The following is a 14,476-nucleotide window of genomic DNA, read 5'->3' on the forward strand; positions in this document are numbered from 1 at the left end:
CTTAGATCTAATTAATTACTCTGACTTTTATATTTACTTAATTACACTTGCCTCTTGTTTTAAAGTACTTAGCACCGCCTTCCCCTTCTGCACCGAATTCTCACTCTCACTAAATTCCTATCACCATTCTGTTTAGCAAACCACTCCGCTTAGCAGCTTTCCCCGATCTGTGTACATTAGCAGATATCCCTCTAATATATACCTTTTAGACACACATTAGCTGCAACTGCCAGCCACAATAATTAACACCTAGTCAGCGACCCACTTGCAGCTGATTGACTGTTATCTGATAACTGCCACTGACTTGCAGTTTTAAAGTAGTTTTAAAGTAAGAAAACTAGACTAAATTTCACCTTGATAACAACACACTATCTGCACTATTTATCAGTGAATTCCCACTCTCACCAAATTCCTGTCGCCACTCTGTTTAGCAAACGATTCCGTTTTGCAGATGCCCCCAGCTCTGTAGACACAGCTCTGTGAGTTAGCAGATATCTCTGTTGTTCTTGCACTCTAATTTCTGGGACTGCTGCTCTCCATTTTTTTCTGCTTGTCTTTCCTCCACCTCCTCTTTTTCTCTCTGACACTTCATGGTCCTACCACTTCTATTGTCCTTTCCATAACTATCCATATTTTGCATCTGTTTTTTACTCTCTCTGGGGAAAGATTGACTGTGTGCACTTAGCGTGGCGAAATACTGACATTCCATGCCCTCAGAGTGGGATCGCTAACCTTATCACCCTTTTAATAATACTGATAAAGAGGCTGGTACATTTTTAAAAGGGCCTACCACTGGGCGTCTGTAGCGCCTTCCTGGCTCAACTGGTATGTCCCGTTCAATATAAAAATCGGGATCCTAGGACCTCATTTGCCATTTTAGGTTGGAACAGGTTGGACCGTGCACCATGCACACTTCAACCAGTTCCACGATGGTGAAGCCCAAGAGGCACAGCCAAAGTAAATTTGGAACTATTTTTGTGAGGAGAAGGACTGCTCCTCTGGGCCCCACGAAAATCTTGTAGACTCCTGCCACACTGGGACACCCACCTTCCACAGCCACGACTCTACCCTCGCATTGCGCATCCAGGCTGACATTTATGGCCCATCCACAGTTGACCTTGAGAAGGTGGTGATAGGCGTTCTTATTGTACCGCTGAAGTCTATGTGGTGACGGTTCTCCCACTGTTGGAAGTGGGTACAACATAGGTCAGTGCTTGGTCCAGTTTTTTTCTAAGTCTGTATGGATGATTTGGATTTGGGTACAAGGATCAGAATATCGATGTTTTCTGCTGACACAAAAGTAGAGGGAACTATAACACATTCCAGAAAGGTACAGACGAGTTAGCAGTATTGAAAGATAAATGTCAGATACAATTTAATTTGGATAAGTGTAAGGTAATACATTTTGGGAGGAAAAATAAGGAACGGCAGTATACACTTCATGGAAGGATAGAGGTGGATGAACAAATGGACTCAGGATTTGAAATATCTAATAGGCTGAAAGTGCTAGTGTGGGCAGATAAAGCCACAAACAGACTGACATCATTTTGGATTTCATAAGTAGTGGCATGGAGTAAAGATAAATAAATAATGATATATTTGTATCATCATTGGTTCGGCCACTATGTGCAATTTTAGATATTCCAATATAGAAAGGACATTTACAACCAAAGGCACAGCAATTCATCTCAGGCAGCGGTGCAATACAGGCGGTATCGGATCAGCCGCCCGTTATACGCAGCACCTGATATTCAGTTGCCTTGCAGCCAATGGAACTGAATATCAGACGCTGCTTATAACGGGTGGCCTATCCGATGCCGCCCATTTTGTGCCACCGCCTGAGACAAATTTCTAAGCCTAGAGTATACAACGCAGATTCACCAAGGTGATGCCAAGAACGGTAAGTTAAAGTTTTGAGACAGTATTGAGGTACTGGGAATATTTCCACAAGGATACCAGGCTGAGAAGACTTCATTAAAAAAAATTATGGTTTTTGACAGAGTGAATAGGGAAAGTATATTTCTTGCAGTTGTGAGATCAGTAACAAGGGTTAATCAATTTTAAATGGTCGCTATGACAGTGGGAAAAGAGGTTAGGAAAAATTTCTTTTTTTATTCGGTCATGGGATGTGGGCGTCGCTGGCAAGGCCAGCATTTAGTGCCCACCCCGAGTTGCCCTTGAGAAGGTGGCGATGAGCCGCTGTCTTGAACCACTGCAGTCCGTGTGATGATACTTCTTTGTAGCGATTTGGTACAACTGCGTGGCTTGCTAAGCCATTTCAGAGGGCAGTTAAGAGTCAACCACATTGCTGTAGATCTGGAGTCACATATAGGCCAGACCAGGTAAGGACAACAGATTTCCCTCCCTAAAGGACATTCGTGAACCAGATGGAGTTTTCCCAAAATCCGTTAGTTCCATGGTCACCATTGCTGATACTGTAGGCAGAGCACAACGGGAGTATGGAATCTCTTCTCAGACGAATGAATTGAGGAGGGGGGAAACCAATGCATCTTTCTAGGATAAAACTAATAAATATTTGAAAGAGTGGAAAATTCAGAGCTGGGGCGATTGGGTAGTAGGATTAGTTTTGGAATGCTCTACCGGAGAACTGGCACAGATACGTTTGATTAGATATTCAATTTGCAGTAAAACTGGCGTTTGGTATCGGTCACTCATTATAGAAACTGCCAGATGTCAATCTCTATTGGAATCAATAGAGATGAAAATCTGGCACTCACTAATAGGTGGTCCATCCGCAACGCAGTTTTACGCCAGGGCGGAATGTTGAAAATCTTCCTCAATGTGTGTATTTGAGCTATCAATTTCGGCGGGGGGGGGGGTAGAAATTGGAATCAGTGGCGCCCGTTTTTCGGGGACACCTGCATTCAATCTGCAAATTCGTGGGGACAATTTTATAGGCATGCCGAGCAGCAACAAATACAGGAGTTAGGCCCCTTAGCTTTGTTAAGGAGAGCCCAAATGCTTGTTGAAGGACCCCTCAACAAAATGTATTCGGGATAAGTGGGGCAGCTGTAAGCCAGGAATTAATGTTAAATTTTTGAAACATCTTTACATTTTCTGGAGCCTAGGGATGCCAGCCCTCCTGAATTGGCTGCCAGTCTCCCCGAATGGGGCATGGATCACCCATGCGCTGCTGCTAGTCGACGTGTGCTTTACATTTCCCGCCGCAGCAACGCCCCTTCCCACTCCGTGGAATCACCGGCTACAGCCGCAAAGAAACCTCCGGCTTCATGACTCCGCCCCATCCCCCACCCCCCACTCCAACTCCTCCATATACACACACACCTCAGAGAGCTGGAATCGACTTGTGACCCGGAAGGTTTGGGGTTTCGGGAATCGCAGGGCTCGGGGAGAGGATGGGAGCTCGTGATTCCTGAAGTGAGGATATGAGGGCTTGGGAATCAGGGAGGCAGGGGTGATTGGGGAATTGTGGATAAGGGGTCTGGTAGAGAGGGAGACTGGTGTTCAAGGGATGGTTGCACAGGGCGAGAAAGGGAGAGAGAGTGAGATTGGGGTTTCGGGGGATGGGATGGGGGGTCGTGGAATGGGGGTCAGGGGAAGAGAGGGAGACTGGGGAATGGAGATCAGCGAGAAAGGGAGGCGGTGTGGAGATTGCCATCACTTGGAGAGAGAAATCGGATAGTAGTTCGGCAAAATCGTAATGTCTTCAATTTATTATCTGTGAGCAGCAGGCGCATGGGAACACCACCACCTCCAAGTTCCCCTCCAAGTCACACACCATCCTGACTTGGAAGTATATCGCCGATCCTTCATCGTCGCTGAGTCAAAATCCTGGAAGTCCCTCCCTAACAGCACTGTGGGAGTACCTTCACCTCACGGGCTGCAGCGGTTCAAGAAGGCGGCTCACCACCACCTTCGCGAGGGCAATTAGGGATGGGCAATAAATGCTGGCCTTGCCAGCGACGCCCACATCCCATGAACGAATATAAAAAAAAATAATACAACACTTCTTCTGAAAGTGGTCAAACACACATATGATTGGCGTCAAGCGTTGGTTGCTTATATGTTGGACATCATATATGGTGTCAAAATGAAAAAAGAAGTGGAAGAACGGCATTCATCTTACGCTAGTTTCATCTAATCGAGACATGATGGTACAACCAGCTGCCAATTTGCAAACTCTCCAGCAACAACTAACTTCTAATTTCTCGCAGCATTTATAGCAATTATATATTTTCATGTGTATGAGTCAGTCTATAAATTAAACCACCTTAGTAGCAGAATAATTAATTGTGCCCCTCATACCACGTAATGCCCCATCGTTATAAAAGAATGCCTCATCCAGATTACCAGGAGAGATGAGACAGGAGTTTGACAAAATATTATTTTCTTGTTCTACATTCTCCTCCTCAAGTTTCAGAATATTGTTTAAGCTACATTTCCACTTGACGGGGATGAATTTCAACTTCGGCGGGGGCGCAAAACGGGCAGTAGTGAGTCGGCTGCCTCTTCTACACCAGGGGCCGACCGATTCACTGCCGCCTGCTTTGCGTCACTGCTGAAGTTGAGTTCCACCCCCCACCGCACCCCCACACCATTCTCAGACATTAACTACCTCCGGTGAGTCGGTTATTTGGTGTATAAGTCGTTTTCTTCCAATGTTGTGAGCATTATATTTCTTTAAGTTTCAGAGTCCGTGATAGAGATGCCAGCTGGGCAACGCTTTGACTACAGGAATGCATTTAATTCAGAGCAGAAAATTAAAACCTATGGTAAGATCATGGTCATCATTCTACATTCAATAATCCAGAGCACAAATTATTTATGTTTTTTTCTGTACGCATTTAATGAAGTAGACATTGGGGCCTTGGGTTATATTACCAACAGAGGGATAAATTTTCAACTTGCGTCTGGGAGTAAAACTGTTATTGTGGATCGACCGCCCGTTATAGAAACAACCCGATTTACACTTCCATTGAAATCATTGATGGGGAAATTGGTCACTTTCATGCCTGTTTTGAGGCACACACTTTAAGTTGGGGTCTGATTTCTGGGCGCAACCTCCCAGGCCTGATCCCCCACCAGAAGTGGCAGGGCGTCACTTGAAACAGTCATTAAGACGTTCAACATGCTAATCATGGGCTTAACGGCTGTTTTTGGTGCCGCGGTTTAGTTTTTTTCCGAATCTACTGCGGCCTAACCAACTGACCCCTTCCATTCACCTGACACCCTTCCCACCTGGACTGACCTGTGGGTGGATTTGGTGTCTGAGCCGGCAAGTTTTGGGGAGCTGCATCCAGAGGCTTGGTGCCTGCAGCTCGCAGGTATATAGCAACATAGAAACATAGAAGATAGGAGCAGGAGTAGGCCATTCGGCCCCTCGAGCCTGCTCCGCCATTCAATGTGATCATGGCTGATCATCAAAATTCAGTACCCTGTCCCTGCTTTCTCCCCATATCCCTTGATCCCCTTAGCCTTAAGAAATATATCTAACTCCTTCTTGAATATATTTAATGAATTGACCTCAATTGTCTTCTGTGGTAGAGAATTCCACAAGTTCACCACTCTCAGGGTGAAGAAATTCCTCCTCATCTCAGTCCTAAATGACTTACCCCTTATCCTTAGACTGTGACCCCTGGGTCTGGACTCCCCCGCCATCGGGAACAGCCTTCCTGCATCTAGTCTGTCTAGTTCTGTTAGAATTTTATAAGTTTCAATGAGATCCCCTCGCATTCTTCTAAACTCTAGCGAATATAAGCCTAATCGACCCAATCTCTCTTTGTACGGCATTCCTGCCATCCCAGGTATCGGTCTGCTGAATCTTCGCTGCACTCCCTCCATGGCAAGAACATCCTTCCTTAGATAAGGCAACCAAAACTGCACACAACTGTGGCAAGACATCCTTGCTCCTGTATTCAAACCCTCTTGCTATGAAGGCCAGCATACCATTTGCCTTCTTAACCGCCTGCTGCACCTGTATGCTTACCTTCAGCGACTGGTGCACAAGGACACCCAGGTCTCGTTGCACTTCCCCTTTTCCCAATCTATTGCCATTCAGATAATAATCTGCCTTCCTGTTTTTGCCACCAAAGTGGTATTCTGGAAATGAGGCCCAGGGCCCAATTAGGAGCCAGCCTTGAGTGTTCCCATTCGTGCCCGACATGCTGCCCACTTTGCCAGTTGAGAACAATATCATGGCCAATGGATATGTCAATCGGATGGTTCTCTGATGGGGAACCACAACTCCAGTTTTACGCCCAGTTGTCAAGTTGAAAATCTATCCGGTTATCTTTTATCTCAATTCTTAAATAGACGGTTCGTTAGTAGTTAACTCAAACTAGTTGAATTGTAAGAATTCTCTTTTTGTACAATTAATTATGTGGACTTTTTCAAGAGCTACAGATTTCGAAGGAGATGAAGCAATTGCAAGACTCTGTCAAGAACATGGCTACTGAACTGCAAAACCTGAAAGGTAAAGATTAGAACAAGTAATAAGCGGAACTGGGCCATTCACTCAATCAAATGTGATTATGAATGCTAAACTGTGCAGCGAATAATGTATTAATCTAGTCATTGTTCTTTGTAATGTTATATATTTCTACAGTTGTTAATGTTGTTGATGGAAAATTATGCCATGTCGTAACATTTCAGCATTGGTAATAAGCACTACTGACCTTAAGCTAACGGTCTATAATTATCTTGTTTATCTTACTTTGTGTACATTATCCTCCTCCTCCTCTTCCTTCTCGGACACTGAAATTACCTTGCTGAGCATGATTATTCCAATGGATCTTCTAAGGTTTGTTATAGGTTTCCAGGAGGAAGAAGAGATCAGGCACGAAGAAAGGAAAGTAAACTTGGTCCTCATGCATTTCATACCAACACAGAATCAACCCAAAACCCACGTTAACAGACCTAGACACTTACTTGGCAATGTTTATTGAAGATTTGGCTTTACCATCGCTGCTTCATGTGGAAGGTTGTCAGCAAGTTATGCCATCTACTGGAGCCTGACCGGCAAATAAGTTCAAGAAGAAGATGGTCATAAATGTTGCTGTAAAAATTAGCTAATCAATAAACTTTGACACGACTCGATCTTTTCAAGCCGTCGCAGCATGTGAGGGTGCAACACCTCCACCAGGTGGCAAGTTTGCCTAACGTGCAGGGCCAAGAAGTCCTCCAGATACCCCATTGTCTATATCATTTGGAAATATTTTCATTCTACGTTCCCCTGTATCTCTTGCCCAAAACCTTAAGTCTGTGTCCCCTAGTCCTTGTACCATCAACTAGTGGGAACAGCCCTTCCCCGTCTAGCCTATCTAAACCCATCATAATCTTGTACACCTCTATCAAATCACCCCTCAACCTCCTTTGCTCTAATGAAAACAACTCCAGCTTCTCCAAACTGTCCTTGTAGCTAAGATCCCACATCCTCGGAACCATTCTGGTAAATCTCCTCTGCACCCTCTCAAGGGCCTTCACATCCTTCCTAAAGTGTGGTGACCAGAACTGGACGCAATACTCCAGTTGTGGCCTAACCAGCACTTTATAAAAGTTCAGCATAACTTCTCTACTTTTGTATTCAATACCTCTATTTATGTAACCCAAGATCCCATATGTTTTGCTAACCACTCTCTCAATACGTCCCGCCACCTTCAGGGACCTATGCAGATTAACTCCCAGGTCCCTCTGTCCCTGCACACTGTTTAAAACCGTGCCATTAAGTGTATATTGCCTCTCCCTGTTCCTTCTGCCAAAATGCATCACCTCACACTTCTCTGTATTAAATTCCATCTGCCACTTGTCTGCCCATTCTGCTAGCCTTTCTATGTCCTGTTGTGGTCTAATGGTATCATCCTCACTGTTTCGCACGCCCCCAAGTTTGGTGTCATCGGAAAATTTAGAAATTTTACTCAGTATTCCAATATCCAGGTCATTTATATATATCAAAAAAAGCAGTGGCCCCAGTACTGTCTCTTGGGGAACACCACTGTCTACCATCCTCCAGTCTGAAGAACAGCCATTTACCACAACTCACTGTTTTCTGTCCTTAGCTAATTCCTTATCCAAGCTGCCACTGACCCACCTATTCCATGAGCCTCAATTTTATTAAGCAGCCTTCTATGTGGTACTTTGTCAAACGCCTTCCTAAAATCCAAGTAGCCAACATCCATGTCATTCCCTTCATCAATCCTCCCTGTTACTTTATCAAAAAATTCAATTAGATTAGTCAAACACGATCTGCCTTTTACAAATCCGTATTGGTTCTCCTTAATTAGCTTAAACCTCTCCAAGTGCCCGTTAATATTTTCCTTGATTATTGTTTCTAAAACTTTACCAACCACTGATGTTAAACTGACCAGCCTATAGTTACTGGGATTGTCCTTACACCCTTTCTTGAACAATGGTGTCACATTTGTCACAAGTCAAGGCAAACGATCGGGTGAACATTAGCGCAATGTTTCCCCTTCATGCTCTAATAACCTTATGTGCGAAAGAGTATTCTGTTTTGCCCTTCATTGTTCTAATGAATGCTCAGTCCACACCTCTTGTTATCATAAGCCAAGTTGAAGCAATCATTTACCAATTACACTCTCAAAAGCTTTCATAATCTTTATTAGATCCCATTTAATCTCTGTTCAAGTAAAAAAGCAGCAATTCTTCGACCCTTTCTTTAAATCTATACCGATAATTCCTAGTTTAATTGTAATAAATTTCAGCCGTTATTATTTATCTGGATGCTACCTCTCCAGGTTTCATCGAATGGTGGAAAGTGCACAGAAACGATTTTACCAAGTAGTTCTCTTTCTTTCCAGATTCCCAGATCGCTGATAACCTAAAACTGACCTCTGATTCTGTAAAGTTTCTCAATGCTTCACTTTCATCCAAACTTCAGAATATGCAGCAGACTGGTAAGAAACGCGCTCGCACGTAAATGGATTTAAATAAAGAAGGTACTTATGAATTCTACTACCGTGGCAAAGATTTACGATTTCACTCGTTAACATAATATCATTAAGCTCAATTGTTGTTCTAAATTGTGATACTATTGACCAACCCCAGTACAATTTGAAAGCCGTTGATTTTCAAGCATGCGGGAACTTATATATGTAGACATTTATGTGTAAATATTTCACAGAATGCTAACAATATACATTGGCCTATTAGACATGTACTCCCTTTTGTCAAACCTTTGTAGAAGTTCGTCTGGTTAGCACTAAACGGGCGTTATCCCATAGGCTGCACACAATATTCGGTTCTATTGAAGTCAATGGAACTGTATATCGGGCGAGGACATTAAACCTTGAGATTTGAGTTACCGCCTGATGAATTATTACCCCAACTTAATCCTGTTGTCAACAGCAGTTCCAAAATAAACCTTTTTTCCATGTAGAAAATTAATGTAAAAATCAATTTGGCAATGTGCATAATTAAAGTTTAATTCCAAAGGAAAATAGCTAATAGTATGCAATACTTTGGAGTAAATGGGATCTTCTTGTGGAGGCAGAGGGCATCGCTGAGTTACTAAATGAGAACATTGCATCTGTCTTCACTAGAGAAGAGGATGCTGTCAATGTAGCGGTAAAGGAGAAGGCAGTAGCGATATTGGATAGGATAAAAACAGATAAAGAGGAAGTACTTAAAATGTTGGCAGTCCTCAAAGTGGAAACGTTCCCCAGTCTGGATGGGATGCATCCTGGGTTACTGAGGGAAGGAAGGGTGGAAATTGCAGAGGCTCTGGTCACAATCTTCCAATCCTCCATGGATATGGGGTGATACCAGAGGACTGGATGATTGCAAATGTTACAAACCTGTTCAAAAAGGGGAGAGGCATAATCCCGGCAATTACAGGCCAGTTATCCTAACAATAATCAGGTGCAAAATTAATTGGCATTTGGAAAAGTATACACTAACAAATGAAAGTCAGCACGGATGGTTTAAAGGCCAATCATGTTTGACTAACCTGATTGAGTTATTTGATGAAGTAATGGAGAGGGTTGATATGGGTAGTTCTATCGATGCTGTATATATGATCTTTCAAAAAGCGTTTGACACAATACCTCATAATAGACTTCCTAGCAAAATCAAAGCCCATAGAATTAAAGGTCCAGTGGCAGTGTGGATACAAAATTGGATAAAGTATATAAATCGGGGAGTAGTGGTGAATGGTTGTTTTTCAGACTGGGGGGAAGTAAACAGTGGTGTTCCGCATGTGTCGGTATTAGGACCACTGCTCTTTTCTATATATATTAATGTCCTAGACTTGAGTATATAGAGCATAATTTCCAAGTTTGCAAATGTTACGTGTTGTGGAGTATTTTAAACCAACACTCGACATAAGGTTTTAGATCGATAGTCAAGTTGTCTTTTTTGCACCGGTGGGGAAACAGTCTGCTCTGTCTTAGCCAGACCTTTCCAGATTGATACAGCACACATTACATTTTTATACATTACAACACACATGTCAAAATTCATTCCTGCCACCTGATTGGACCTTGGCCCGCATGTGTCTTCACTGATTGGCTGCCTATGCTGCGTTACATTAATGTACTGCCTTTATTATCGGAAAAGTATATGTCAAGCTGTTGTTGCACCTATGACCTCTGTTTATGCCAAATGGGGTCTCATCAACATTGTACTTCTGGTTCATTGTCCTCCTTTCCTGCCTCTCTATGCCTCTTTCATTGTTTTACTTTCCCACCAGAACAGAACTTACATCCTCTTAGGCCTCTTATGGTTCCATGTCCGGCTATGTTATCTCCACTGCCAATTCAGCAACTTAGAAAAAGATGGTCTCCCTTACACCATTCAGTGAAACTGCCAGCGATGTCAGGTTAACTCTTTCCCCACTGCAATCCCCCCTTTTGGTACTTGGCCCTTGCCCAAATTAAACCACATGTATAGACATTGCTGTGCCTCCTGCCCCATGCTGTCACTTCTGCTTTACATTTTTGTATCACTGGATATACTCTGGTCATCCCTTTGAGGGTGCAAGCACTCAGAAGGCCTGGATAATGGCTCAGGCCATAGAGCTGTGTGCTGTTAATCCAGTCTGGTACCTCACCTCACTGTATCTGTGCCAGATTGTGTTTTAACTGTCCGGTGATCCATTGGCCATAAGCATGACACTAGCCTCTCCCTATCCCGTCTTTTGCCTGTTCCTCATCTCTATGGTTTAGTTTGTTGATAATGCTAGCATGGTCCTGTATAACCTTGATTCCCTTGAGTAATTCCTTTATCGTATGTCCTCCCAACTCTGATCCTTGTCGAACCAAACCAGTTTCCTTCTCTAAAATCTGTTGTATTACCCTTTGTAGTCGTTCCATACTACTTTGGACTCCTTGTATATCTAGGGCATTAATGAATGATGTCCCCGTGTTTATTCCCGTGAGTATATCGGTTCCTAAGCTCCTCTTAATCCTTTGGTGGAATGCAGCATGTCCCCTAAAATTAGTAGCCCCTGTCACATCAGCAGCTTGGTTAATTACATTTTTTATCATATATGCATACAATTCTCTAGTTTTAGTAAACCTTTCACAATATCCTGGCCATTGTAACATGGTTAAGTTCATTAGTACTGGTATAATTTTGTGTCTCACGTTACTATACAATTGTTCTCCCTTGGTAAATAATACTAGTCCATTCATAGGTCCAGGTTTCATATCTGGACATTGTAGCATCCTCGGTTCGCTTGTCTCTTCTTTCTGTGTATTGGGAGCCGTGGATGAGACTCTGAATGTGATTGTTCCATTAAAACATGGTGCTTCTTCATCGTGTACTTGTCATGTAATGTGGGATGTCCCTTCGCTTATTTCATGTCTCAATAGTAAACCCACCTTCATGCTGAAGTTTCCCTGTAAATTAAGCAGAAGCCTGGTTGTCACCAGAGGTTAGTTTATCTCCGGTGTTTATTCCATAGTTTCTGTGGGATTTAAGATCAGATGGGTTATTGCTTTATCATTTTAATTGAGTTCAATGTTTCCTCTACCCTTTCCCCTCATATCTATACATACACACGTATCTCTGGTCCGGTCCATCTAGGTGAGAATCCCGATCTCTCTGGCAATATTTTAACAAATACCTGCTCGCCCACCTTGGGTAGGGGCTCCGAGGGCCCCTTACTTTTGTGTATTTTTATCTCTTATGTCTTGTTGTTCTTTAACTTCTTGTTTGATCTCCTTCAATTGATTATCCAATGTTTGTATGTATTTCCTAATGTTATCTTTTAAGGGTCCTAGGCCTAGAAATTCAGTATAGCCACTTTTGGGGCGGTAAAGTCGGGCGGGCGCTAAAGTTTGCGCCCGCCGGAAAGTGGAGGCCACTTCGCTGATATTCAGTAGCTTTGGCCAAGGAGTTTGGGCGAGCGCTAAAACTGGCGTTGCACCCCTCTCTTTAGGCGCTAAGCCGGCGGTGCAGAGTGATACCGCCGAGGCCGGGCGCAGCGCAGGTGCGGTCATGTTTTGATTGACAGCAGACACCCTGACGCCGGCCAGCTCTTAAAGGGGGAAGGGTCGACTTGGTCTGCTGCCACGCCCTGGATACTGCAGCCCTCCAGCTAGGCCTAAACACTGCTGCTGGAGAGAAATAGCGCCAGCAACGATGCAGAGGGCCCGTGAGCGAGTGCAGCGCTTCTCTGCCCATGATTTGAAGGTGATGCTTAGGGGTTTGGAGAAGAGAAGAGATATCTTGTGCCCGGACAGTGGCAAGAAGGCTCCCAAGAGGCTGTACAGGAGAGCCTGGAGGGAAATCGCCCAGAGGGTCACAGCCAACAGCGATATCCCCAGGACTGCTGACCAATGCCGGAAGAAGTTTAACGACCTCACTCGGTTGGTCAGGGTGAGCACCCTTTCCAGTGTCCTCCTCATCCTTGCATGTGCACCTCACATTATGGGCAAAGGGACCTCAAAGGCCTAATGGCCAGCCCTCCTCCAGCAGCTATGGCACTGGCATGCTCATCTGCCCACTGTCTCAGGCAGAACCAGACTGTTCATAGCCTCTATGACTTATTTGTCATTGAGCTGAGCTTTCAACTGTAAATTCACTCCAATATGAATGCTGCAAACTGTTACCTCCTTAACAGCATCTACCTCTGCCCCATCTCACCCATCTGCCACAGAAACCCTCATCCATGCCATTGGCACTTCCATTCTCAACTATTCCAGTGCTCTCTTGGCTGGCTTCCACCCTCTACAAACTTCAGCTCATCCAAAACTCTGCTGCATCTGTCCTTGCTGGCATACATTGGCTCCAAGTCTCCTAATGCCTTGTATTTAAAATTCTCATCCTTGTATTTAAATCCTTCATGGCTTCGTCTCTCCCCATCTCTGTAACCTGCTCCGGCGCTACCATCTCACCCACCTGAACTCTTCATTCCTCTGCTTCTGGCGTATTGTGTATGCACCATCCCTCCCTCACTCACCGATTGGCGGCCATGCCTTCAGCCAAGTAAGCCGCCTGTTCTGAAATTCGCCACCTAATGTCCTCTTCTTCTCCACCTCCTATGTTTCAATATCCCTATGGAGGAAGTGCTAGAAGGAAAAGGGGACAGTTGAGGACTGAGGGCAGAAAGGCCCATAAGAGGATAGCTCATGTCCTACAAAGGGAGGTTTCTGAAAGAGTGAGCGCAACAACCAACACACAGGAATAAGCACTCTAACGGAAATAGATATTACATCAAAAGACACCATCACATAGATAGGTTGGTCTCTGCACATTCTATAATTCGAACAGTCAGTGGCATTTAGCTGGAAGAACTGACACGGAGAAATGCATTATTTAAAATTGGATTACTACACATTGTCCTCAAATCCCCCATGCCACCACTAGGTGGTGTTTCCATGGATATTTCAGGCTAAAACCAATTTGAATTTGTTTTTCTTGAAATCAGGGCCACATAAATCCCAGAACACAGTTTGTTTTGTGAAACTTTTCCACGGTGGTAGTTCTCAAACAATATTGGAGAGCATCTAATTCTTATGTTGAGAAATGTTAGGCTGTGTGAGCAAAACAGTAGGAACATCTGTGCGTTAGAAATGGGAGACCTAAATGTGATGAAATAATGGAAAGAAGACATAAGGTCAGAAGTGGGAATGTGCGCTGATGACTGCACAGTGTTCAGTGCCATTCGCAACTCCTCAGATAATGAAGCAGTCCATGCCCACATGCAGCAAGACCTGGATGACATTAAGGCTTGGGCTGATAAGTGGCACATTACATTCGCAGCACACAAGTGCCAGGCAATGATTATCTCCAAAAAAAAGCGAGCTTCTAACCACTGCCCCTTGACATTCAACGATAATACCATCAACAAATCCCCCACCATCAATATCCTTGACATCACCATTGATCAGAAACTTAACTGGACCAGCCACATAAATACTGTGGCGACAAGAGCAGGTCAGAGGCTAGTTATTCTGTGGTGAGTGTCTCACCTCCTGATTCCCCAAAGGCTTTCTACCATCTACAAGGCACAAGTCAGGAGTGTGATGGAATA

General features: G+C 44.0%; 1 protein-coding gene across 1 annotated transcript in view; it reads left to right on the top strand.

The window, feature by feature from the left end:
* LOC147104586 (asialoglycoprotein receptor 1-like) overlaps positions 1 to 14,476 on the top strand; it is a 39,457-nt gene that overhangs the window by 7,376 nt on the left and 17,605 nt on the right. Inside the window, exons 4-6 of the mRNA XM_085962192.1 lie at positions 4,674 to 4,754; positions 6,377 to 6,454; positions 8,799 to 8,913. Of these exons, the coding sequence (XP_085818318.1) occupies positions 4,674 to 4,754; positions 6,377 to 6,454; positions 8,799 to 8,913 (274 nt within the window). The remainder of the gene's footprint in view (positions 1 to 4,673; positions 4,755 to 6,376; positions 6,455 to 8,798; positions 8,914 to 14,476) is intronic.

This window comes from Somniosus microcephalus, chromosome 19, assembly GCF_052327205.1.
Source record: "Somniosus microcephalus isolate GS21.2 chromosome 19, FLI_Smic_1.0, whole genome shotgun sequence".
Classification (NCBI taxonomy): Eukaryota; Metazoa; Chordata; class Chondrichthyes; order Squaliformes; family Somniosidae; genus Somniosus; species Somniosus microcephalus.